This window comes from Styela clava, chromosome 6 (assembly GCF_964204865.1).
Source record: "Styela clava chromosome 6, kaStyClav1.hap1.2, whole genome shotgun sequence".
NCBI lineage: Eukaryota > Metazoa > Chordata > Ascidiacea > Stolidobranchia > Styelidae > Styela > Styela clava.
Window position 1 is genome coordinate 13,307,467 of NC_135255.1, and position 27,615 is coordinate 13,335,081.

Sequence of the window (27,615 nt, forward strand, 5' to 3'; positions counted from 1 at the left end):
CCTACTACGAGTTCAGGGACTAGGCAAGTGACTCCTATACTATGTACCTGAAATTGTGGCCTAGCCCTAACCTGGTACACATACTACGCTCGAGTGTTTGCCATTTTGATTCACATACTACAGGAGTACCTACTAGTTTACCTTCCAACAAATCACCATTTATCCACTTACCTCAATAACAGTGGAACATTATACGGCATCAGATCAGTAAGAAAATTATAAGCAGTTGATATGTGTTGCCTTGTATGAAAGCATGATAAGTAGATAGACGCAACCTTTAGTTGATAAAATAGTAAAATCAATATCATCATGTAAATACTGTCATTATCAAAAATCGTTCGGTCTACGCATTATTATATTTTATATTTAAAATATTTAGTATCCTAAATGAGTTTATTATCATTAAGCAAAAAAGCAAAATCACAAAAATCTTCATTATTCCGAGAATTAGACATAAACATCTATAAAAAATAAAATGATATCAATTTTAATAAGCAACTGTACACTTACTAATATTATGTATCATGTTAGAATCTAGTAACCATCGCCAATAAGTTCACATTATATTTCTACCTGATTATGAAATGTGTAGTCAGAAAATCTGGCATCAGAGCTGAGCAATTCATCAATGGCTAAATCTGGAGAACAAGTTGTTATGCATCGACGAATAACTGCAGTAAAATTCTTTAGCCATATTTGACGCGTTTTTACAGGTATTGTTGTTGGTTCGACTAGTTTTGAGGCAAGATGCTGACGATATAGAAGATATCTGTAAAGGAAATTTGATATAAAAAATGGACTCGGGATATTTTTTTTTCTAAGTGGGAGATGCTTTGACCATTTATGTAGTAGTAGTACTTACATATTTATCCTGGAGGAGAGAAAAGAATAGGAATGGGACGCTTAGCACAATGCTACTGGATATCATCAAGATGTCAAAGGTGACGTGACACGTGAAAATTGAAATTTTAAGAAGTAGCTTAGACAATTTTTAATTCAGATTCTCAGGCATGGTTGGAAACATTATCTAGCAATTGATTAGTTTTTTTGTTGTGTTTCTGAAACTTGGGTACAAATTAAACAACTGAATGATTATTTTGTCTTTCTAAAAGTTTTAATTCAGTCACATAGATCAAAAATGAGTCCTGAAAAGAGAAACTAAAATTAGCTCTCAATACTTTTGCATTTTACAATGATGGTATCAAGAAGTATCCAAATAATTATTTCGAGGAAAATGAATTATTTGAATATACTTTTTTTTTTATTATTGAAAAAATTTGCGAATCTGATTATAAAGTCCCACCTTAGCCATATTTGTCTTCTATCATTTTCATCACCCACATCCACAATTGCCTTTTCATAATAATCCAGTATAACGTTGACAGATTCGCTGGATAAATCGAGAATTACACTGAAAAGAACATGATTCACCATAAAGCATTGTTCAAAAATGAATAGAATCCAAATAAGAATTCTATTACGATTTCCGTAATCACAAACATTGATTGAGTGGCACATCAGGATATTCCTGGATCTACAGGGTGTCCATAAAGTCCCTTTATATTTTCAATTTTGTTACGAAGTCAGGTCTAAATATATCCTAACCAGGTTTGTTGTTTTTTAATCAGTGAATTCAAAAGTGTTTTTACTTCATCGATCTCGATAAGTATGTTGATAGGTATTTGTTGGTTTGTTTGTCTGTCAGACACTTTCGTATGTTATGCAATATCTCACGAAAGCGAGGTAGAATCTACTCCAAATTTTGCATGTGCATTCATCATATATCGGACCAGAAGCCTATTGATTTTGGATGAATTATGTCGTATAATTAGCGAGTTATTAATTAATTAGTGATGAGACATGCAGTGTCGCTATTTAGTCAGAGCGAAGGAATCGAAACCGCAGATCGATAAGTCGATGGTCTCCGATCGCTAGCTAATTTAATACATCTGTAAGGGCCGAAACAATTTATGACATCGATAAATACCATTTGCAATATTAAAAAAATTAAGACACCCTATATATCTTAACACTCATAATTTCAACAGCCTTGATCTATTTCACTTACATGTAAATCATCCATAAATATGCTTTGTTCTTCCCAACAATTTTCCAACTAATTTCCGGTAAAAGAGAAAGATGTTTGTCAGTTAATGAATCTGATAATCTCAATAAGTAGTGAAATAATTTCTTCAATTCTGATAAATTAATCACATCTATATCTGAAAAAGAAACTAAAATGAAACAAAAATTGAAGAACTAATTTTATGATTCGAATCAGGGTTACGCAACCTTTAATACAGGAGGGGTCAGATCCAAACAACCGCGAGACGCACCTTCATTTACCATAGGAGTTTAGGTTAGCAAGCCCATGACATGTGTTGTTCGCTTCACACAAGCTTGGGCTTGTAGCACCATAATCTATAGGAATAGATAATAAGTTGCAAAGCAATTGGAATTACAAGCACATATCATATTAAACTAAATTGAACACTCGTTCCACGTGCCACACATTTCAAAATTGGCACTTCACCGCTCGAGCACACAACTTTTCCTCGTAACTAGTATGTAAGAGTATAATAGGGTGAGTAGTTGAGTGTAATCCTCACATCTGTAATTGCAGTCTAATTCTTTGAAGAAATATTATGCTTAGGATCTAGTTGATGATAACCATTTCCTTTCATATTTTGCCCAAAATTTTATTCATGAATCAGTCTGCTTCGCTTCCAAGTGAGTGAGAATGCACAACGTATAATATAGCTTCAAACTGCTTTTACTTTTAGTTTAATCAATATCATTTAATATTATGTTTATTACCGTAATTAATAGATCAGGAATTAAACTTAATATAACAATTATATTGCAAACGGTACATCTTAATTTGATACAAACTACAAAACTTTTACCTATTTTCAAATAAGCTGAAGCACAGGTTTCAAAATACAGAAGTGCAGCATCAATGTCCGATGATTCTTGATTCAATTGAAACAAAGCTGCTTCATAACATAGTTTTGCACAGATGGATTTTCTGTCACAGCTTCTTCAAACACCTTTGAAAAAGTAATATTAAATAGATTACAATTCTTTTTGCCTGTTTGTTTATCCATGACTGTTATAATATCCCATTAAAAACTTCATCAATAAATATGTATTCACAAATAAATAATATTACAATGCAAACCTTAAGGATTATTTTGTCAAGATTAGAATATTCAATTTGAAAACTTTCATGTAGTCAAAATCATATTACATTACTCTTACGAATCTGATACATTAAATTTCCTGATTTGAAAACTACCACTAGAAAATTTTTTTCTTTTCTTTTCTTATACTTTTAAAAAAAAAAAAAAAATTTGATAATTCAGTCGGTGCCTTGTTTTGATGGTTCAGTTGTAGTTACAAAAAAAACATGATAAATAACTACTTTCAAGTCGAAAAATATTATTTCAAACACACCGACGATTGTTTTTGATCCTTCATTATTACCTCGCAGGAAAAGGTCAAAACTTCTATTCACAAGTCACAACAATACCAAAAGTGCAGAAATTTCATAGCAAAATAGCATGGGAAACAAGTTTTTTGTAATTTCCCATGACGACCCAAAACATTCCATAACAATTTTCATACACTTTCCCAAGACAATTCAAAACACTCCTCAACAAAAATAGCATTTTTAGTCGTTGGAATTTAGTGACACAGCATCTAAAAACGAAAGCATCATCCCAATATAAATACTTGCTACAGTACGTTGCTTAATGTAGTAGGTTATGAAGCATAGATGTATTTGCCTTTATTTATAAATTACAGATTGTAAGATGTAAGTGGAATTGCAAGTGGATTAATCAAAGCCATATACGTATGCATTCAATTCACTATAAACCAGCTGTATTGACTGCATTTGAGTTATAATTCTAATGCTAGCTTCAAACAGGCGTTAAATATGAGTAAGAATATACTATATTGTCTGTTTTTAAGCATTCAATTGCTCGTCAACCAGGTATATTGCAATCAAAAAATTTGCATGCAAATTGAAAGTGTCAATGCAGAAGAAACGTACCCAATTCCACCACAACGAAGCTCACAGGGTGTTCCAGGCAAACGTGGACCACCTGGTGAAATTGGCCCGAAAGGGCCACAGGGGCCAAGAGGCCCAAAAGGAATTGTTGATTATGAAAGAATGAATGCTGCAATAGAATCAGGTAATTTAAATTAATATTTATTTGCTATTGGCCGTAAGCATCAGTGGGGCTTGTACAAAGCCTTGTTTCGAGTGGAAAATCATGCAAAAATTACAGATTTCCCTTTATAAGAATATATTGAATTTATATATTTATATATATTTACTTCTTATTGTAAATATATATATGCTTCACATCTTTTCAATTGATAATATGAGAACTTTCCGTATGAATGGACTTGGTATATACAAACTTACTAATGTGGTTTTGGCAGAACATCCAAGTATGTTGTGTTGCAAACTTTATTCACTCATTCATTGAAAAATTTAAAAAAATAGTGTATCACTAATTTTGATGTTTTTAAAAAATTTAGTTTGTTTGATTTGTACTATTAGTTCAGCGACCCATACTTTTATATGTAACTTGTTGCAGCGATAAATGATCTGCGGACAGAAACGGAAGAGAAGATGAATAAAACCATGAATGATCTTCAGCAGAGGATGGGTAGCTAATAGTTAAAAAAAACTATCAATTACGTAAAACTGTTTTGTTAACATTACATGATGAATTTTTTGATGAAGAGTTTTGAAACATAAAATTAAAAGCCAACTAGAAATATAAAAGTTGTTTGGCAAACATGATTTAGAATCTAGAATTCCCAATAAACAGAACTAAATATAATTTTCTTTTTCTAAATATAATAGTCAACTGCGAAGTCTTTTACAAGAATAATTGTTATCGGATGGAACTTCGCGAAACCACAATGACTTTTGACCAAGCAACACAAGCATGTAGAGATATTGGGATGAATATTGGACACATTGAAGATGAAACACATTACCAAAAAATAGCAGAGTTAGTCAGATCAAAATCAACATTATCTAAAACAGGATACTGGACAGGACTATTGTACATAAACTCAGTACGTGCTGGTATTTAAACTTGATTTATAATGAATATGGTGAACTACCAATTCTTTATCATATCTATCACATTAAATTATCTTTGACTTATCTCGGCGGTGTAGACTGTAGAGCACAGTGCTAAGCGTTAGGAATACGCTTGCCACAGCACCTCCGATTACACTACGTGGGTTCACAGGCCCTATCCTTTGCGGGATAACAATGTACGAGATGATTGCTGGACTCCTCGCTTCTTAGGGTGGTTCACATAAATGCTGGTCAATTTCGGCTTCTTTCACCATCAAGTTCATTCCTCACAAAACAACTAACCCCATACCCGACATGGACTACTAGCCGGATGGGAGGTTGTGGTTCCCCATATGATTATTAAGCAACCTTATCATCTCCCCCTTGATACATATGTAACTCCTATCCTATTTATTTCAGCAACTTGTGACACTTTCTGGATATCCCTTATCGTTCATTAAATGGCATCCAAGTAAACCCAACAGTGATGAGCAATATAAAAATGTGTACATTTGGGTAATGAAAGATACAGGAAGTGTATACCAGGGCATGGATAACTACACTCCAACATTCAAACAAGCTAGAGTGTTATGTCAAATCATGCATACTTAACATCGGATTAGCAAGCATTGTCAACCGAGTTCTTTTCGTTAAGTTCTCTGATCACACAATACTACAATGCTAGTTAGGTTGTCAAATTACATAAAGCATATGGAGCACCTGATTACAGAATTCTATTTTATTATTATTTTATGATTCGATTATTATCGTGCTTGTTATCAATTACGTTACCTGCGATGTGACTATGGTCAAAATTAATATTGAATTGTGTTTTTTGTTGGTATTGGTGACGAATATATAAATAATAAAAAAGTATGGTATTTTCAGTATATATAAAAGATAGAGATGGGAGAAGCATATTTGATTACTAAAGCAGTTGTTTTGTGGAAAATAGCAAATTTCAATTAAATATCAGTCAAACAGACGATTATTCTTAATAACATTAATTATTCAGGAGGAAATTCGATCTGAGCAACTTCATGGACACTCTGAAATAAAGGAAATTCGAGATGCAAAATATTATTTCGAACTTACAAATGACTGTTTTCAGTATTTCATCATTTTTTAACACAAAAATGTCAAGTGTTTTATTGAAAACAACACCAAAAGTGCGGAAATGTCATAGCAAAATAATATGGGAAACAAGTTTTATGCAATTTCCCATGGTAACCCAATATATCCAATATATTCATGGCAAAATATTATCACCTTACACATTGGAGTTTACTGCTTGAAAAAACACAACACTTTAATGCTAAACAACCGTGTCAATTCAATATAAATACTTCCAGTATTCAAAATTTACGAGCTAAACCAAAGAATACTCTTGTGGCAGTAGGTTGGCGAGCATAGATGTATTTGTCTTAACTTTGTAATTAACAATTAGTAAGATAAGTTTCATTTAATTGGAATCAGGGATGGCCAATACCGAATAGTTCACTATTTCGAATACATTCGAAATTATTTTTTTCGAATATGAAATTTCGAATACTTCGAAAATAAAATCCACTAATTGAAGCTTATCTAAATGTATGTAGGAATTTCCATACAATAAGCAATGGAATAACTGCTATCTACAAGTTACAACCTAGCTTTATTACCAGGCATTTCATATTTGCAGATTATTGCAGTATATATTTCATATACCATGAGTCATGTTAACAGAATTAAATTAATACGACAATAGTGGTATCGGTGATGGATTTGAATATTTGCGCAACACAAAATCATCCTAGTAAAACGCCCATACTTTTAATTAAACACCAACCATTATCCAAATTATTTGCCGATAAGCGGGATAAAGTATGAGTTATTTTTCTGACTTGTGACAATTTTTTTGTGAGTACAAAAATGCGAATCAAAAATTAAATATATTCGGGAACTTTACCACACATTTTAAGTCCGCAGATCGCCGTTGTATGTTTGAGTAATAATACTTTTATTATTTTATAAATAGGAATCAAAAACTATTTATAATCGGGTAGTTTATCACACATTCTAAGTTCACAGATCGCCGTTGTATTTTGTAAATACGAAAATAGGAATCAAAAATTAATATTAATCGCGAGTTTGCTACACAATTTATGTCCACAGATTGCCATGATATTGTGCCGAATATAATTAGTTTTTGATTCTTATTTTCGTACTCACGAAAAAATAGTCACACGTCGGAAAATAATTTATACCTCATCCCGCATTTTGGGAACTAATTTGGATAATGGTTGCCATTGGTTTGTATTTAAAAGTATGGACTTTTTACTAGGATGATTTTGTGCTGCGCAAAATATTCGAATCCATGACCGATACCTCTATTTGAAATGTCTTACCGTGTTAATTTAATTCTATTATCATAACTCAAATGTTAAATCGGGCGGTTTACCACACATTTTAAGGCCACAGATCGCCGTTGCATTTTAGAATTATAGTTTTATTATTTTGTAAATACGAATCAGAAATTAATTATAACTGGGCAGTTTACTACATATTTCATGTCCACAAATACCCGTGGTATTTGGTATTAATACTTTCATTATTTTATCAATATGAAAATAGGAATCAATATTTAATAATATCGGTCAGTTCACCACACATTTTATGTCCACAGATTGTCGATACAACCATGAGTCACGTTGAACAGAATTAAATTAATACAGCATGACATATTAATAAATGCTGTTACCAGTCATGGATTGGATTATTTTGCGCAACAAAAATCATCTTGGTGAAGGATCGATACTTTCAACTATCGTTATCAAAATTATTTGCCAGAAATTATTTTCTAATAAATCGACTTGTTTTTTCAACTTGTGACAATTTATTGGATACGTAACAATTACGGCTATAAATACCGTATTTCCCGACTAATAAGTCCACATGGCAAATAGGACGATGTCTATTTTTAGCACTCAAAAAAGGGGTTTTTCCATATAGGCTTCCAATAAGACGGGTAAAAAAATTGTGTCCTTGTTGTTCAGTTATGCTAATATGCGCTAATATTTTTATATGTTTAGAACCAGATCATTTAACTATTTTTAACAATTGAGCGGTAAATTTAAGTTGTAAAGCGTCAATCATTTTGGACAACCTATTAACCCGAAAGTTGAAATAATTTTGAAATGTGATAAGTACTACACTGTACGTCCACGGGTTATTTCACAGCTGTGTTTTCCTGTCCCTGTCGTGTTCTGCTGAATCGGCAAAACGAAAGGGTCACAAATCACTTTATCTCGGTGGCCGTGTTTCTCTTTAAAGTAACGATAACCGGCCTGCGATTAAATATCATGATTGGCAGACCCTAAGACCCAAATATAAGGTTACACAAATCATGTTTGAGAAGACTCATGCGAATAATAAGCAGGCCACATCGAAATAAAATAAACATACTTTTTCAATTAGACGCCCCCACCCCGCCTAGAAAAGCGACTCATTAGACGAATTTTTGACGTGATGGAAATGAATTTGTAAATTAAAAGCCTCGTAGACGAATATCGGCAATGTCCACCCGCGCAAACGTGCAAATATGTCGCAACACTATGCGACGTACGGTCGCACAGGTTATAAACAATCAAAATGCCGATTCTATTTCATCGTCATTACAATAAGTGAGACAGCGTAAAAAGTCGTTTGAATATTCCCGTAAAACGAAACACCACGTTTACGGCGAAAAGTGGCTACTATTCGGAATTATTCGAAAATCAGCCAAAAAGGTATTCGAATACTTTGATATTCGAATACATTCGAATATTCGATTCGTTTTGGACAACCCTGATTGGAATTTATAGAAATCAAATCTCATTTATCGATTATGTTTTGAACAGTTAAAAACAATCTCATTTATCGATTATGTTTTGAACTGTAAAAAACATACTCGACATTGTAGCATTGATAACCTTCTCGGGCTTTCATCCACAATGTTGGATACAAATGTACGAGTGTCGGGTAAGCCAATTCATATAATGCTGGTTAGTTACGGCTTCCTCCTCCCTTAAATTTATGCATCTGAAACTAATAAGTTGTTCCTCTATCCATCACCATGCCCAACATATATACAAATCCTAACCTAAGTAAAAACCGTAAGTAAGTAATTGGAAAAGTACAAACGCTACAACAAACAAAGTGCAATAATCTATGGCAGAAATGTATGTAATCAATTTATTCTAAGCCAGCTGTGTAGACTGCATTTCAATTCTAATGCTAGCTTTAAACAGGCGTTAAATATGAGTAGGGGTATACTATATTGTATGTTTTTGAGTATTCAATTGCTCGTCAACCAAGTATATTGCAATCAAAGAATTTGCATGCAAATTGAAAATGTCAATACAGAAGAAACGTACCCAATTCCACCACAACAAAGTTCACAGGGTGTTCCGGGCAAACGAGGGCCACCTGGTGAAATTGGCCCGAAAGGATCACAGGGGCCCAGAGGACCAATAGGAATTGTTGATTATGAAAGAATTAATGCAGCAATAGAATCAGGTAATTTAAATTAATATTGGCCGTAAGCATCAGTGGGGCTTGTACAAAGCCTTGTTTGAAGTGGAAGAACTTGCAAAAATTACAGATTTCCGTATATAAGAATATATTGAAGTTTACTTCTTATTGTATATATATATATAGTTTACATCTTTTTAAATGATGATATAATGACTGTCTGTATGAATGGACTTGGTGTAGACAAAACTTAATAATTGGGTTTGTGCAGAACATCCAAGTATGTTATGTTGGGGACTTCATTTACTCATTCATTGGTAAAATTAGAACCTTTTATCACTAATTTTGATGCTTTTATAAAACTTAGTTTGTTTGATTTGTATTATTACTTCAGCGAGCCATACTTTTATATTTAACCCATTGCAGCGATAAATGATCTGCGGACAGAAACGGAAGAGAAGATGAATGAAAATATGAATGATCTTCAGCAGAGAATGGGTAATATTTACTAAACTATCAATTATGTAAAACTGTTTTGTTAACATTACATGATGAATTTTTTGTCAAGGAGTTTTGTCTCAAACATACAATTAAATGCAAACTAGAAACAAATGAGATTCAGAATCGAGAATTTCCAACATGAATATAAATTATTTTCAAACCGAGATAATTAAATTATTCATTTTCCAAATATAGTAGGCAACTGCGAAGTCTTTTACAAGAATACTTGTTATCGGATGATACTTCGCGAAACCACAATGACTTTTGACCAAGCAACACAAGCATGTAGAGATATCCGTATGAATACTGGATACATTCAAGATGAAACACATTATCAAAAAATAGCAGAGTTAGTCAGGTCAAAATCAGCATTATCTCAAACAGGATACTGGACAGGACTATTGTACAAAAACTCAGTGAGTATTTAAATTTGATTCATAACGAATATGGTGAACCAGCAAATATTTATCATTTCTATCACATTAAATTATCATTGACTTATCTCGGATTAGGCTTAGAGCATAGTGCCAAGCATTAGGAATATGCTTGCCACAACACCTCTGATTACCCTGCGTGGGTTGGATGGTCCAATCCTGTGTGGGATAACTATGTACGAGATAATTACTGGACTTCTGGCTTCCATAGGGTGGTTCACATAACCACTGGTCAGTTACAGCTTCCTTCACTGTCAAGTTCATGCATCAGAAAACTGGCCAACTAATCCCATACCCAACATGACTGGTACCTGTACAAGAGGCTGCGGTTCCCCATATCATTATTAAGTCGCCTTATCGCCTCACCCTTGATACATATGTAACTCCTATCCTATCTATTTCAGCAACTTGTGACACTTTCTGGAAATCCATCACCATTCACTAAATGGTATCCGGGTAAACCCAACAGTGATGAGCAATACAAAAATGTGTACATTTGGGTAATGAAAGATACAGGAAGTGTATACCAGGGCATGGATAACTACATTCCAACATTCAAACAAGCTGGAGTGTTATGTCAAATCATGCATACTTAAGATCGGATTAGCAAGCATTGTCAACCGAGTTCTTTTCGTTAAGTTCTCTGATCACACAATACTACAATGCTAGTTAGGTTGTCAAATTACATAAAGCATATGGAGCACCTGATTACAGAATTCTATTTTATTATTATTTTATGATTTGATTATTATCGTGCTTGTTATCAATTACGTTACCTGCGATGTGACTATGGTCAAAATTAATATTGAATTGTGTTTATTGTTGGTATTGGTGACAAATATATAAATAATAAAAAAGTATGGTATTGTCAGTATATATAAAAGATAAAGATGGGAGAAGCATATTTGATTACTAAAGCAGTTGTTTTGTGGAAAACAGCTAATTTCAATTAAATATCAGTCAAACAGACGATTATTCTTAATAACATTAATTATTCAGGAGGAAATTCGATCTGAGCAACTTCATGGACACTCTGAAATAAAGGAAATTCAAGGTGCAAAATATTATTTCGAACTTACAAATGACTGTTTTCGATATTTCATCATTTTTTAACACAAAAAGGTCAAGGGTTTTATTGAAAACAATACCGAAAGTGCGGAAATGTCATAGCAAAATAACATGGGAAACAAGTTTTATGCAATTTACCATGGTAACCCAATATATTCATGGCAAAATATTATCACCTTACACATTGGAGTTTACTGCTTGAAACAAAACAACACTTGAAAGCTAAACAACCGTATGTCCGTATCAATTCAATATAAATACTTCCAGTATTAAAAATTTACGAGCTAAACCAAAGAATACTCTTGTTGCAGTAGGTTGGCGAGCGAAGATGTATTTGTCTTACAGTAACTTTATATTTAACAATTAGTAAGATAAGTTTCATTTAATTGGAAGTTATAGAAATCAAATCTCATTTATCGATTATGATTTGAACAGTTAAAAACAATCTCATTTATCGATTATATTTTGAACAGTAAAAAACATACTCGACTCGATTTGATTATTATCTTGCTTAATATCTATCACCTACTATGTGTAATGTGATAATGGTTAAAATTAATTTTGTGTTTTGCTTTTTGTTTGCATTGGCAACAAATATATAAGTATTGAAAAATAAAGAAATATGGTATTTATAAAAGATAGTGAAGGCAGAAGAGGCATATTTTATTGTTGAAGTACAGTGATACCTCAGTAGTCGAATGACTTGTTACGCGAACATTCGGCAGTCGACCCAAAAATTATAGTCAAAAATACTGCAGTTCCTCAAAACAGAAATCCGAACATTGTGATCGAACATTTGAGCATTCCCTGAGTGAGATTACATCAACCAAACAGCAAATCTCGACTGCCTCTTTACCACTCAACAACAGAGCGATGCTCATATATGTGAACACAAAGACAATATAAAGAAGTACGCGTACAGCAATTTTCACGACTAACGAGGAAGCAGAACTGTCACAAGATGGACAAATATTTATGCAGTCATCGTAAACAATAAACAAATCCCATAGAACCCAAAGATTTTTATCTTCATTATGTTTAATCTTTATTATGTACACATTTAAATGATTATTGTTGTTTAAAAACACTTTTTGTTGATAGTTAGTTAAAAACATATTACATTACATAAGCTGTCTAATACATTAAATTCTCAAATTAAAATTTCTCATTTATTCCACACAAGTCATACATTTTTTTTATTTTCATATACTTTTCAAAAAAATAATAATTCAGATATGTTAGTGCCTTGTTTTTATGGCTCAGTTGAAGTTGCTAAAAACATTGTTAATAGCTTTTTTCAAGCTGCAAAAAACATTTCAAATGCCCAAATGTCTGTTTTTTCGGTAAATCATTATTTCCTTGCACGAACAGGCCAAGACTTATATTGAAAACAATACCAAAAGTACAGAAATTTCACAGCCAAATAACGTGGGAAACAAGTTTTTTGCAATTTCCACGACAATCCAAAACACCACACAACAAAAATAGCAAATTTTTCGTGGTTGAAAACAACACAGCATCTAAAAACCAAAGCATAATTCCAATATAAATACTTGCTACAGTATGTTTCTTAATGTAATAGGTTAGCAATAATACTAGAATGCTGGTTATATCGACAATAATCAAACTCAATAAAGCACATGATGAACTATTTAACTTCACATGAATAATCAGTTTATTAAGAATCATCGATTTGGACTTATATAGGTGGCACCTGATTACAGAATTCTATTTTATTATTATTTGATTATGATCTTGTTCAATATCACTCACCTAACATGTGCAGCAATTGCACAGCCAAGTAGCGTGGGAAACAAGTTTTTTGCAATTTCCCACGACAATCCAAAACACCACAACTCAAAAATAGCAATTTTTTAGTCTATGAAATTTAGTGGTTGAAAACAACACAGCATCTAAAAACGAAAGCATCATCCCAATATAAATACTTGCTACAGTACGTTGCTTAATGTAGTAGGTTAGAAAGCATAGATGTATTTGCCACTATTTATAAATTACAGATTGTAAGATGTAAGTGGAATTGCAAGTGGATTAATCGAAGCCATATACGTATGCATTTCAATTCACTATAAACCAGCTGTATTGACTGCATTTGAGTTATATTGCTGTTAGCTACAAACAGGCGTTAAATATGAGTAAGGGTATACTATACTGTATGTTTTTGAGCATTCAATTGCTCGTCAATGAAGTATATTGCAATCAAAGAATTGCAATGCAATGCAGCTGTGTAGACTGCATTTCAATTCTAATGCTAGGTTTAAACAGGCATTAAATATGAGTAAGGGTATACTATATTGGTTGTTTTTGAGCATTCAATTGCTCGTCAATCAAGTATATTGCAATCAAAGAATTTACATGCAAATTGAAAATGTCAATGCAGAAGAAACGCACCCAATTCCACCACAACAAAGTTCACAGGGTGTTCCGGGCAAAAGAGGACCACCTGGTGAAATTGGCCCGAAAGGATCACAGGGGCCCAGAGGACCAAAAGGAATTGTTGATTATGAAAGAATTAATGCAGCAATAGAATCAGGTAATTTAAATTAATATTGGCCGTAAGCATCAGTGGGGCTTGTACAAAGTCTTGCAAAAATTACAGATTTCCGTATATAAGAATATATTGAAGTTTACTTCTTATTGTATATATATATAGTTTAAGAAATCTTTTTAAATGATGATATAATGACTGTCAGTATGAATGAACTTGGTATAGACCAGGGATGGCAAACCACTGGCCACCGCGTTTTATTCTTGACCCGCCAAGGCACTAATAAAATAAAAATGCTAACATATCACTGTTGAGAGGTGATAAAACCGGTCTTAAATTAATCTAACAATAACTAAACTATTATAATGTACCGTCAGTTGGTCATGACTGCGATCGCTCATATTTAAGTTGTTAATTTCCGGGCCGGTACGGTAATTTCCTAAACGTCTAATCTTGGGCGCATGTATGCACCGTTCGTTATTCAACTATTGGCTCTGACATAACAATGCAATTGCTACTTTGCATTTTATTAGTTTCTTGCCTACAATGCCGTTGAGAAATCAAAATATTCCAGACTTGAAATAAAAACCGAGAAATCTGAAACAACAATGGGGCAGTGTAAAAGTGCCTTAATGTGGTTGAAAGCTGATCTAAAAATATAAAACTATCAGAGTGGAATTCCCTCCAAACTCTTTGGATCCGGGAAGGAATTTGCCGCATCGTCCTAAGCGTTTTTGGCAATTCATATGCGTGTTTTCGTAGTGAAATAAAAAGTCCCCGATTAAAGTGATGCATAAGTGAAACCCAAAACTACAACAACAGCAACAGAAGTTTATAAGATTTGTTTCAGAAGTTTCTCATAGATACAAACATTGATTAAATATATGTGACCCACTCTCTTCTGTTCCGCGATAAAAATATAATTTTTGACCCATTCATTGGAAAAGGTTCGTCATCCCTGATAGACAAAACTTAATAATGGGGTTTGTGCAGAACATCCAAATATGTTATGTTGTGAACTTTATTCACTCATTCATTGGTAAAATTAAAACCATGTATCACTAATTTTGATGCTTTTATAAAATTTAGTTTGTTTGATTTGTATTATTACTTCAGCGACCCATACTTTTATATTTAACCCATTGCAGCGATAAATGAGCTGCGGACAGAAACGGAAGAGAAGATGAATAAAACTATAAATGATCTTCAGCAGAGGATGGGTAATAGTTACTAAACTATCAATTATGAACAAACATGAATTTAATTTATTTTCAAACAGAGCTAAATGAAATTTTCATTTATCAAATATAATAGTCAACTGCGAAGTCATTCACAAGAATACTTGTTATCGGATGATACTTCGTGAAACACAAATGAATTTTGACCAAGCAACACAAGCATGTAGAGATATCCGTATGAATATTGGATACATTGAAGATGAAACACATTACCAAAAAATAGCAGAGTTAGTCAGATCAAAATCAACATTGTTTCGAACAGGATACTGGACAGGATTATTGTACAAGAACTCAGTGAGTATTTAAATTTGATTCATAATGGATATGGTGAACTACCAATTCTTCAGCATTTCTACCTCAGTAAATCATCAATTACTTATCTCAGCTTATGCTCGACGGTGTAGTGTAAAGTGCTGAGCGTTAGGAATATGGTTGCAACAGCACCCCTGACTATCTTACATAGTTTTGCAGGTCCAAATCCTGTGTGGGATAATTATGTACGAGATGAATGCAGGAATCCTCGCCTCCATAGGGTAGTTCACATAACCGCTGGTCGGTTATGGCTTTCTTCGTCATTAAATTCATGCATTAAAAACGTAAATCGTATCGTGCACCTGATTACAGAATTCCATTTTTTATTATTTTTTCATGATTTGACTATTATCTTGCTTGATATCAATCACATATCAAGTGAATATGGTCAAAATTAATATTGTGTTTGTTTAGTACTGGCAACAAATATATAAATAATTCAAAATTAAAAAAGTATGGTCGAAATAAAAGATAGAGATGAGAGAAGCATATTTGATTTTTAAAGTACGGTAGTAGTTTTGCGGAAAACATCAAATTTTCATTTCATGACAGTCGAAGGATTAATTGACTAATTAATGAATTAATTCCAATAATATACCTGTGTGGCAGATAAGCTGTCGCCCTTCTTCACCAAAACATCTGCCCATATTATAGAAATACCAGTCACTCCCTTTTTCATCTGTCTTATCGTTTCCTCATTTATTAACAGTTTTTGTATCGCATTAGTCATAGTTTTACACAAAAAACTGTAAATCCAAGAGAAAATTTTTTGTCTTCAATGAAAATGATGTTATAAATATAACTTTGCTATTGACAAGATAGAGTTTGTAAAACCTCATTTGTCTTTTCCTATTTTTTCTAACAAAAATGGAAATGAGATAGACCAGAAGAAATTGAAAACTCATTCAAACCTTTCCTCTTATTACTAGAATCTTATTATTTTCAGGAACAAATTATTAAAGTTACAAAATTTCTGACATTACATTTTGATAAATGTGGAATGAAAATTTACATTTCGTTTTAAATTTGCGATAATTTTTAGAATAGAAAGACATAAATCAGAATGATATGTTTAATTTGTTACTGTATATATACTATGTAAATAAAATCATTCAGTTATTCAGTTGTTTTATTCGTCGATCATGGGGGAATGCAACATAGAAGGCAATGATAGGAATAAACAAGTTATAAAGTACTGGTCAGGATGAAGTTAAAAAAAAAGACGATTCTCAATTCTTACTTGCAACTATTAGCAGTGTCCAATTTTTGCTGAGATATTTCCAATCGCAATTTTTCCCGAAGTAATTGTAACGCTGATAATGGATCTTCAGTTGATGAAGAATTCTTGATAGCAACTGAATCGGTGTAACTTTGAAAAATCAGAAATTGAATGGATCAAATATCTGACTGCTAAGGGTTAGGAACATGATTTTCACCACTCTGATTACATGTGTAAGTTCCAGGTTTGAATCCTGTGAGAGATAATTATGTGCGAGAAAATTGCACAATTACTCGCTGGGTGGTTCACGTGACTGCAAACTCATCCCATACCCAACATGGACCGGGAACTGGACAAGAAGCTGTAGTTCACCATGTGATAAAGCAGTCTTAATGGCATTCCCCTCTGCCAGAATAAATATGTGAATCATCTCCTATGATAATACCTATGATATAGTCCTAATTGCCATTATATCAAAATTCATACCCTACAGACACACTCTTATTCTTATATTTTCAAATTTTATCTGTTCGAATTTTTCAATCTTAACGAAAGAAAATATATTTTTATATGTATTTGGAATGGTAAATTATTTAGTTTGGCCATCCCGGACCATCGCCGTTATCCGAGTGAACAGGTCATAAAGCGTTGAGAATCACCCCCAATGGGCATATTCGATAGTCCATTAGGCTACTCACCGTCAAGGTCAGCATGCAGGTTAGAATAGAAATTTTCATCAAGTTTATTCCTTGAATTAGAGTCAAGCTGAACTTCTAATCCTGGATAAACTTTGATCTCGAGATAATTTCGAGCATTGTATGCAGAGCTGAAAAGTGACAAAAAAAAATGATATGTATTTCTGCTCAATACAGAAATTTGACTCACAAATTCAAAGTAATTATAAGAATAACGTATTCAGGTATTTAATTTCATTGTGCATGAAAAATTCAGTCAGTTTTTAGAGTCTGTAAATCTGAATATTGAAATTTCAAAGGAGTAAATGATATGTATTACTGCTCAATACAGAAATTTGACTTGCTCACAAATACAAAGTAATTATGGGACTAACGGATTCAGGTATTTATTTTCACTGTGCATGAAAAATTCAGTCAGTTTTTAGTTTTTATAGTCTGTAAATTTGACTATTGCAATTTTCAAAAGAGTAAATGAGAAAACAATGACACATAAAAAGCAGTGCTGTTTTGACAGCAAAAGAATAGGATGTTTCACTAAATAGTGCATTGTGAGAAAAAAAACAATAAAACAGCTCAACCAATAACCATATTGCAAACCATAACATATCCTATTATTCGATTGCTAGTCTACCTTGTGTATAAGGAAAAGGTAACCAATTGATCATTTGAGATAGATGGATATGGATAAAACTTGGTATTGTTTTTAGACGCTCACTTGCACCTTCCGATGCCTACAACACCCTGTACAGGTAGCAACTGAGAACTCACTCAAACCCAATCAAAATGTATGAAGCTACTGCTATTCGAACGGCCACGGATCTTCCCAGTTAGGCATTGCCTACACATTTTTATAATACCTTGAGTGAGGTGGGACTTATGGGATATTAACCCAGGATGAATAATAATATTAAAGTACCAAACCAGAAAACCCTTCTTTTCACTTTTTGTTACATTACCTTATATTGGAAAAAAGCATCGTGGAAGATTATTGAAATGCACGACGTTTAAATATGCCAACCAAAGATGATTAAGATCAGTCAAAGTCAAACATCTATTCGAAGAAGATGTAGAAAAGGTAGGAAATTCTGACATTGTGGAGAGAATTCTTTTACTGTTACCTGTAGAAATATTTTCGAATGTTAGAGGGACAAAAGTTGTAAATTAAGTTCAGTCTAGATAAGGGTTATTCAAAATGAACCTTCCGCTCCACTAGGGGACCACAGAGAGTTTCCCTCTGGGCAAAAAGCACTTTAGCTAGGTTTCATTCACGATGACGATGACAGATCTAGATTAACATTCCAAGTAATCGAGTAAAATCTTGTCTGATATTACGCAGAAAATTTAAAAAAAAAAAATAATTTCTTTTGAAATATTTTGCTCTCGGTCACAAATTATACATATGGATCGCTATACTATTTCTGATTGTTGTTATTCTTGTTGACGTTATTTGGAAAAAATTACCATTTCTGCAGCCAGTACTGCTTGATTTCTCATTTTTAGTACTTAGATAGAAAAAGTTGCAAATTTGCTATTGCTTTTATTTTATTTCTCAAATTTTTCTATGAGACCATTATATTTACGAAAAACTTTTAGGGCTTTAATTAAAGGGGACACTTTTTCATTCCATCACACTGGTCTTTTTTGTCATAATTGGTGCTATGAGGTCTTAAAATCCTGGTACCGATACCGTAACCTTTGATGCACAGAAGGTCATATAGAAATGGTTATCTGGCCTGATTGGTTCAACAGTTATTTTTAATATTAACCTTCAACATTGGAGCATTAATAAACATCGTTAGTCAAATGAACTTAACTTATTGAGACAATGTAACTATTAATTACGAAATTCGAATGATAAGAAATATACTTGAAAATGATTAATTTGATCAAAAAAATAATTCTTACTTTCAACAATGGTAAAACCTTTAAGAATTTGGCGATTATAATAATTGAAGTTGAGTTCGTTGCAACACTGTTTGCAAAAGCCATCTTGAAGTAACATCTGGTGATAAACCATTTACAGAGATCCCACCTTATAAAGAGAAAGAATATTGATAACAAACAACAATAAAATTTACGAAAAAGTCCCAGAGTCAAAAACAAAGCAACAAAAACTGAAAAATTTAGAAATCACCTTCAACATTTTTCAGCAAGTGTAAGAGGAGTTGGTCGTATAGAAATTCCCTTTTTACGTTTAAATCTCATGACAAAAGCTGTAAAGCAAGAAGTCAAACAAACTTGTGGCATTAAGAAGTTAGAGGGGTAGCAAACCAACTCCTGGCTAACTAGAATGCAATTTGTTTAAATGGGTTCATGCTGTTCCCCTACCTTGCCTGTGACCCTCAAGGCGCCCAGAGATCTTGCTTGGGCCCGACGTTATTCTGTATTTTTATCAATGATTTCCCCCACAGCTTCACACTATTTTCAAAATTGTTCGCTGATGACACAAACCTTCATGATAGCGACGACAAGTCTCCGGATGTGCTTGAGTCCCGAGTGAACACTAAAATACAAAAAAGTAGCAAATTGATGAAACTTAACAAACTAACATTGAATGTTGAAAAATCAAAAACTATGCTATTGCGGTAGATGCTGTATCGGCTTAGGTGTTTCACTTCAATTTCAACTTTGTGCATGGTTTACTTTGTCTTGTTTCAGTCTCATTTGCAATATGGATTTGTAGCTTGGGGATCAGCTAAGAAAACCATTCTACGTCGAATCGAGATAATTCAAAACAGCGCTATGCGTGCTGTACGAGTGGGAGTGGTGACTCCTCTGCGGCCCATGGGCCGGGGCCACGGCCCATCGAATTGGGCCTCGGCCCATCAGGCTATGGGCCGCGGCCCATCAAGTTGTGTAAAGAAACTATCCACTTGGCTAACACAGACAGTCCCCGAACTCATAATAGAACTATAATGTAAAAAATCTGAATTTTTTTTGTCCTAACCCTAACCTGGTACACATACTACAGGAGTATATTTTTTTGGTTCGAATATTGACAATTTGGTAAAAATTGAAAATTTTGTTAAGATAATTGAAAATTTCCTGATGGGGCCGCGGCCCATCAAGCTATGGGCCACGGCCCATGTGGCCCAATTAGATGGGCCGTGGCCCCGGCCCATGGGCCGTAGAGGAGTCACCACTCCTGTAGTGCTGTACTCTTTGCTGAGCCAATGTCAAAATTAAACCCCCACTACCATAAGATGCAACTAATCAAAATGGCAGATATTTATAAAAGCGAGGTATTAAAACTCATGCACCAGCACCATAAAACTGCCTACTGCATTTTGTCAAACAAACCAGTTGCCAGTGTACACTCTTGTGCAACTCGGTCCGCTGCCAATAGCCCATACTATGTGCCTCGCTATTCCACCAATCAGCCAATTGTTCTAGATTTATATGGAATGAGTGTTATCTTTATTTGTCCATGTTTTTTATAATAGGCTATCACCATCACCATAATAATTTTCATCAACACTGTGGTTTACTTTGTTTCCAGTATTATTTGCTCCCTCCTGACAGAGCAAAATAACTCCAGTATGACTTTTTCCCACTAGTAGGTATTTTACCTCAATATGCTCAAGATACCTTAATACTGTAATAGGCTATTCATCCATCATATAAATTTTCATAAATGTGGTAGTATGTGCACCTTACAAGAGTCACAGCAAAAATAACTTACCGGTAATAGGCTATGAACTTTTCCAATAACTGAATGAAGGCAAATTTCATTTAATTTTCTGTTACCTTTAATAGTCAATGTTCCATAACAGGCTAATCATCATTGCATTAATACATTCCATATACGTTGTTTCACATTTTCCAATATTACGTGCTCCTGGCATCGCAATCAAACTTAAAAATGACATTTTTCTGCATAAAGTCCAATTCATGTATTTCTAGTTTCCACTGTTGTTGCGGGGAATCCCCTAGTTATTATCATCGATAAGCTTCGTCACCTCAGTGAAGTTACAGCAAATGAAGTTTGACTTTGTGTGCGACTATCGTTGACATTTTTGAAATACATAAACGCAATAGCCCTCAGTGAAAAATATAATATTTATCCACTGAAAATTTCCAGGCAATTGGTCCAGTAGGTAATAAGAAAATATATTTTTTTATAACAAGAGCAAGAAAATGAATTCTAACAACAACAACAACATAATAACAAAACGATCCATATGTCCACTTTACTTAAAATAATAACTGTCATAGCAAAAATTTATTGCAATTTAAAAAGTTCAATTCGTTCACATGTCTTCCTGTGAGTCTGGATCGTAATTTGGAGACGGTAAGATGTAGCGGATGTTGCTGGGACACAGAGGTAGCCAACTTTTGGGCGACAACTGCGATATTTGATAAGTTTTATTGTTTCGTTGACGTTGGCACGTGTCCTTCACCCGCGTAACCGAGCGAGGGGGGGGGGGGAGTATAAAAATATAGTGAAGTTTGCGATGTCGTAGCAACTGCACATAGCAGTTTATACATTTATGTGAATATACCCCCTGTCCAGAGGTTTCAGTCCCTTTATACAACTTGATGTACAGTAGGCGAACAAAATTAGTTACCTCCATATTTGTACACACACTTTTGGAGCGAGGTTTAATCATGGCGTTAAAATCAGTAGAAAAGACTAACTTCACATCCACGGAGATATTAGGATTATCAATTCGTTCTTTGCTCGTAACAGTAAGACAGAACCAACGACTAACATACCTGAAGAGTGCTAACAAAAATAAATGTAGACTCCTCGAACCACAATCACCTAAGACAGGCCTGGCTATGTTGTAAAGTTGGTAATGGATACTGGTTTCATGTCATATTACCAATTTCAACGAATTACGTTTACTTTTGGAAATCAGTTGAATAAAACAATCAACTGGTTTAGTGTTCACTATTTTGTTTTAGTTGGTAATATATTATCTACTGCTAGAGATTCTCGCATCGATCCTCAAAGTCAACACCACTATAATTTATGAGAACATTGATACCTAGTTTATATGCGGAGAACGGGGACGCTATATTTTTCGAACTAGTAAAACTGTCGTCGATTGTTCTGCAGTCCTATTCCCTTACTAATGTGGCGCCCTAGTTTGAAGAGTCTGATCTAGACATTGACTCATTGAGCAGATATGGGTAAATATCTAAACCGTATGGTACTACTTTATGGACTTGAAAACTGCCTTGGACGTCTTTTCCCAATGTAACGAGATCCAGGCAATAACCAGTTTGGTAAAATATGCACATAAAGTTACGCAAATGTATTTATTAAAAAAAATTAATAATATGCCATCAAAAGCATTTTTGCTTGCAGTGAGTGTCCAAGTGAAAAATGGAATCACGAAATACAGAAAAGGGGCAAAGCAGTGACGGAAACATAAATACAAAGACTGAAAGAATATAAAATAAACTGCTGAAGATCAAAAAAAATGTTGGATCTTCTAAACTTCCAAATTTGCAGAAAATGAGATATTCTAGACAAGGATCTTCTCACGAACTCGACAATAATTGAGCATCATTCACAGGAACAAATCGTATGCACAAAACTTTGGTTTAGGTCGGAAGGAATCATCCAGTTTCTTGACAATATTCTGGTACAGAACTGATCTTCACAAACATCTTCCATCAATTCGTTAAGGTTACACTTAAACTAAGCAAGTAGTCCTACAATACACCAAGTACTGCATAAAACAAAACAATATTAATTGGCATCTGCAAAGCCCATGAAGGAGCCGAGATGCAAAAATAACAGTTCATGTTTGTTGTAGAACGGAACCTACTGCAGTATTAAACAGTACTTACTGCAAGTTGAGAAGAACGGGTACTGCAGAATATGCGAATCGAAGATATAGCTGGAAAAAAAAATAAGTGGCAAAGATGTGTAGAAAAGATTATTGTTGTTATGAAAGTTTTTTTTATATTCTGCTCTATCGAAATGAAAGAAAAGTTTGATTAAGTTAAATACAGACAACCACCCTGCTGTATTCTAAGGGCGCTCACTTCCGAATACCCTACATTTCTATTCTGATGCAAAATATACTGTATATATACAAAAATGTAAAATATTGAGATGCTTAATATAGTAACAAAGATAACCAACCACTCTCACCTTTTTATTGCAAGAAATTAACTTAAGGAGTTTTGGGCAGAAGACATCCTGCATCCATCTGTAACCATGATGAACATCGAATCTTTTCGGGAATAAAATCTTCAGGTTTCGCATATGTTTTCAGAGTGGTGAGATACTGCAGTAACAGAGAAAACGTATATTAAAACAAATAAATCGTAACAACATTGTGTAGAATGGAAAGGAATATAGAAAAGAAATAACAAATCAAACAATCCACAATGTCAGTTCTTCTTGCGGTTTCAATACAAGACATGTTGAGGAATTTCCGAAGCAATCAAAACACCTCCAACAGGCAATGCAAGAGTGATTTCAAATATCTGAAGTTACTATAAACTTTATCTGCCTCTCTTAACACAATACTCTATCCTGTTGTTCCTAAACTGTTCTGATGAAGAGACTAAATACAAGTCGATATAAATATTTTACCTGAAATTTTAGAATGGATGTATTCTAAATATGCATGTTAGTATTCGATAATAGGAAGAAAAAAATCCAAGACCTCTAAGTCTGCTGAAACTATACTGAAATCAAATGAATATGAGTTTCTTATTACTTTAAAATGGGACATTCCTAAAATAGTGTGAGAAAGAATTTAAAAAGAAAATTTCTTTATTTTTCTTCAGAATGCAAAATAATAGGAATGTCCATAGAATTCAGACACGACGAAGCCCGGGTTTCAGGGCTATAACATGCAGAAAACGCAATTTACTGTTTTAAAATATTGTGAATAAATTGTACAAATTCAAAAACTTGAAGATTCCAGACTTCAAAGTCAAAACTAAAAGAATGACGAAATTCAAGCAAAGGAATAAATTACCAGTTTAAATGTTGCTATTTAAATGATTTGGTTTCTGCAGACTAACTACTTAACTTTTATGCTTTTGTGTCGGTGAATCCATATGCACTCAATGCAAGGATGCTGTAGTAAGAGTGGAGATAACTATCCTAGTGATTCAAAAGTCTTGATGCACACTAACACAAATATATTTCTATAACGTTTCGTCTGACATTGAACTTAAAACAATGATGACAGGCTTTCAAATCAAACTGAAATGCTAGTCTTTCAACCAGCAAGATTATTAAAACTTCTGGTGTATCACTAGCAAAACAAAGCAGTTTTACAATCCAACACTCTGACTCTTGATTCATTGAAATAAGAAAGTGCATCTGATTTCAGTACTAGTTTAAGAGAATAAACATTTAACTGTGGCAAATACAAGACACATTCAAAAATCTCATTCTATTCAAGCTGGAAATTTTCTACCTGCATCTTAAGGACATCAACTCCCATAATAGCTAATTCATCTGAAAGTATGAAATTATCACTTTACAAATATAACAACTTTCTAATTGCACTCACCTGTTGCCCAGGAAACAAAGTTTAAAACATTTTACCAGTTAAGAAAAATTTATATTTACATCAGTCCACAGCTCACGAGAATACGGTACTGCATCCACAGACCGCCGGGACAGATGTATTGCCTAAAATAGGGATTATTTTCAATAAACATAATTGTCACTTTGTCAATTTCACAAAATTAAAACTTGATACTCGTACCTTTGATATTCTTCCTCGAGAGAAAAGTGACAGGACTGATCTAGTGAATTTTGTGAAAAAAAAATAAAAAAATTATTAAGTTGCCTCATGAAACTTTTATAAATCAATTACAAAAAGGATTTAAACATTGAACATCTAATTACTTAGCTTTACATACAACTCGTAAGAAAACATGTTGATTACCATAAAACTTAAATAGGAAATGAATCAAATATTATTCAAAAAAGATTATTCAAGATTTACTACATTTTCCATATCATCATGTTTTGACACAATGTAGTGAAGTTATCCTCCATAATATGGAAACGATTGTTGAGTCATCTCCAAAACTGAGAAAATGTCGGCAAGCCCTGGAATATAAAAAAAAATTCCATAAAATTTGGAATATCTGAGTTAATGTTCCCGAAACCTTGATCTAAAATGCTGATGAAAGTACAGTCAACATTGAAAAACCAAACAAATATTATTTTTCCATTACAAGATAATTTACAAAGACTGTGTATATCAAATACTAATTCTAAATGCCTATGAAGAACGCTAAAGCTAAAATGTTTCTACAATAACATTTCTAAATTTGGTATACTCTAATGGTCCCTTGTTTGATTGGAAAATTGTTGTTAAAGAATTCCTTTTACTTGAATATAAATTCAAAAATTCACCAAATCAAATACAAATATTCATAAACTTATTTAAATAGCTGCATATTAGTTTGCGCTCCCGAAGTATGTGAACCAAAATGGCAGACACCGGAACGTAGTACGTGTAGGCTACTAGGTTAGGGTTAGGCCATATTTTTATGCCAATTTTCCTTATTTTAGTTCTACTACGAGTTCAGGGACTAGGCAAGTGACTCCTATACTATGTACCTGAAATTATGGCCTAGCCCTAACCTGGCACACATACCACGCTCAAGTGTTTGTCATTTTGAATCACATACTTCAGGAGTACCTACTAGTTTACCTTCCAACAAATCACCATTTATCCACTTACCTCAATAACAGTGGAACATTATACGGCATCAGATCAGTAAGAAAATTATAAGCAGTTGATATGTGTTGCCTTGTATGAAAGCATGATAAGTAGATAGACGCAACCTGAAGTTTATAAAATAGTAAAATCAATATCATCATGTAAATACTGTCATTATCAAAAATCGATCGGTCTATGCATTATTATATTTTATATTTAAAATATTTAGTATCCTAAATGAGTTTATTATCATTAAGCAAAAAAGCAAATTCACAAAAATCTTTATTATTCCGAGAATTAGACATAAACATCTATAAAAAATAAAAAGATATCAATTTTAATAAACAACTGTACACTTACTATTATTATGTATCATGTTAGAATCTGGTAACCTAGAGCAGTGCTCTTCAACCGGGTATACGGTATACACTTGTGTATACCAGACCAAAAGTTGGGTATACAACTGAAAAAGGGTATACGAAAGGTGTACAGCGTAAATTAGGAAATCTAAACTCTAATATATATAATTAATTATAAAATATTCAATTGGAGACAACAATGCAAACGCGGCGCACATGAAATATAAAATGTTATTAACGCTAAGAACCGACGTGAGCACATTGTTACATCACAATTTATATAGATAATACGGTCATGTGTCTGGGTTGGTGATTTCGTCTGCCATGCACTTTGTTTGATTTACGTCGAACATTATTCCCGTCGACGCTAAGGCAGTCAGTCAAATTTATAACTTGCGGTCACTAGCCTATTAGATTGCATGATGAGATTGCAGTACAATATGGCCCTAAATGTTATTGTTTATTTGAGCCTCAAATAAACATTGGTATTTGTAAGGTATACAAAGTTCTTGAAAAACTGTAAAAGGTATACTTCGATAAAAAAGGTTGAAGAACACTGACCTAGAGTACATCATCGCCAATAAGTTCACATTATATTTCTACCTGATTATGAAATGTGTAGTCAGAAAATCTGGCATCAGAGCTGAGCAATTCATCAATGGCTAAATCTGGAGAACAAGTTGTTATGCATCGACGAATAACTGCAGTAAAATTCTTTAACCATATTTGACGCGTTTTTACAGTTATTGTTGTTGGTTCGACTAGTTTTGAAGCAAGATGCTGACGATATAGAAGATATCTGTATAGAAAATTTGATATAAAAAAAATGGACTCGGGATATTTTTTTTTCCAAATGGGAGATGTTTTGACCATTTATGTAGTAGTAGTACTTACATATTTATCCTGGAGGAGAGAAAAGAATAGGAATGGAACGCTTAGCACAACGTGCCACTGGATATCATCAAGATGTCAAAGGTGACGTGACAATTGAAATTTTAAGAAGTCGCTTAGACAATTTTTAATTCAAG

General features: G+C 33.4%; 2 protein-coding genes and 1 long non-coding RNA gene across 3 annotated transcripts; 1 reads left to right on the forward strand and 2 right to left on the reverse strand.

Moving 5' to 3' along the window:
- Positions 1 to 3,110: 3,110 nt before the first annotated feature.
- LOC144424535 (uncharacterized) lies at positions 3,111 to 21,497 on the reverse strand. The gene is made up of 10 exons (XM_078113919.1): positions 21,319 to 21,497; positions 19,900 to 20,074; positions 19,706 to 19,784; positions 19,477 to 19,603; positions 18,528 to 18,689; positions 17,575 to 17,702; positions 16,898 to 17,012; positions 16,256 to 16,403; positions 4,058 to 4,184; positions 3,111 to 3,702 (listed from the first exon to the last, which is right to left on the reverse strand). The coding sequence occupies exons 5-10, from the start codon at positions 18,545 to 18,547 to the stop codon at positions 3,674 to 3,676; spliced, it is 567 nt and encodes a 188-aa protein (XP_077970045.1). The 5' UTR covers positions 18,548 to 18,689; positions 19,477 to 19,603; positions 19,706 to 19,784; positions 19,900 to 20,074; positions 21,319 to 21,497; the 3' UTR covers positions 3,111 to 3,673.
- LOC144424525 (uncharacterized) lies at positions 9,032 to 12,175 on the forward strand. The gene is made up of 4 exons (XM_078113906.1): positions 9,032 to 9,643; positions 10,025 to 10,096; positions 10,295 to 10,515; positions 10,938 to 12,175. Exons 1-4 carry the CDS (start codon positions 9,385 to 9,387, stop codon positions 11,127 to 11,129), a joined length of 744 nt encoding a protein of 247 aa, XP_077970032.1. The 5' UTR covers positions 9,032 to 9,384; the 3' UTR covers positions 11,130 to 12,175.
- Positions 21,498 to 22,822: 1,325 nt separating the features above from the next.
- On the reverse strand, positions 22,823 to 25,570 carry LOC144424462 (uncharacterized). The gene is made up of 2 exons (XR_013476725.1): positions 25,260 to 25,570; positions 22,823 to 25,183 (listed from the first exon to the last, which is right to left on the reverse strand). It is a non-coding gene; the product is annotated as an uncharacterized LOC144424462 (long non-coding RNA).
- Between the last annotated feature and the right edge of the window lie 2,045 nt (positions 25,571 to 27,615).

Bases quoted from the DNA above. Each gene is read 5' to 3' on its own strand.
- LOC144424525 (XM_078113906.1), top strand. From the start codon at position 9,385: ATGAGTAGGGGTATACTATATTGTATGTTTTTGAGTATTCAATTGCTC. The intron at 10,097-10,294 runs GTAATATTTACT...TTCCAAATATAG, and splicing joins TGATCTTCAGCAGAGAATGG to TAGGCAACTGCGAAGTCTTT. The intron at 10,516-10,937 runs GTGAGTATTTAA...TATCTATTTCAG, and splicing joins GACTATTGTACAAAAACTCA to CAACTTGTGACACTTTCTGG.
- LOC144424535 (XM_078113919.1), bottom strand. From the start codon at position 18,547: ATGCTTTTTTCCAATATAAG. The intron at 17,013-17,574 runs GTGAGTAGCCTA...ACACCGATTCAG, and splicing joins CCTGCATGCTGACCTTGACG to TTGCTATCAAGAATTCTTCA. The intron at 3,703-4,057 runs GTACGTTTCTTC...TTTCGTTTTTAG, and splicing joins CTTCGTTGTGGTGGAATTGG to ATGCTGTGTCACTAAATTCC.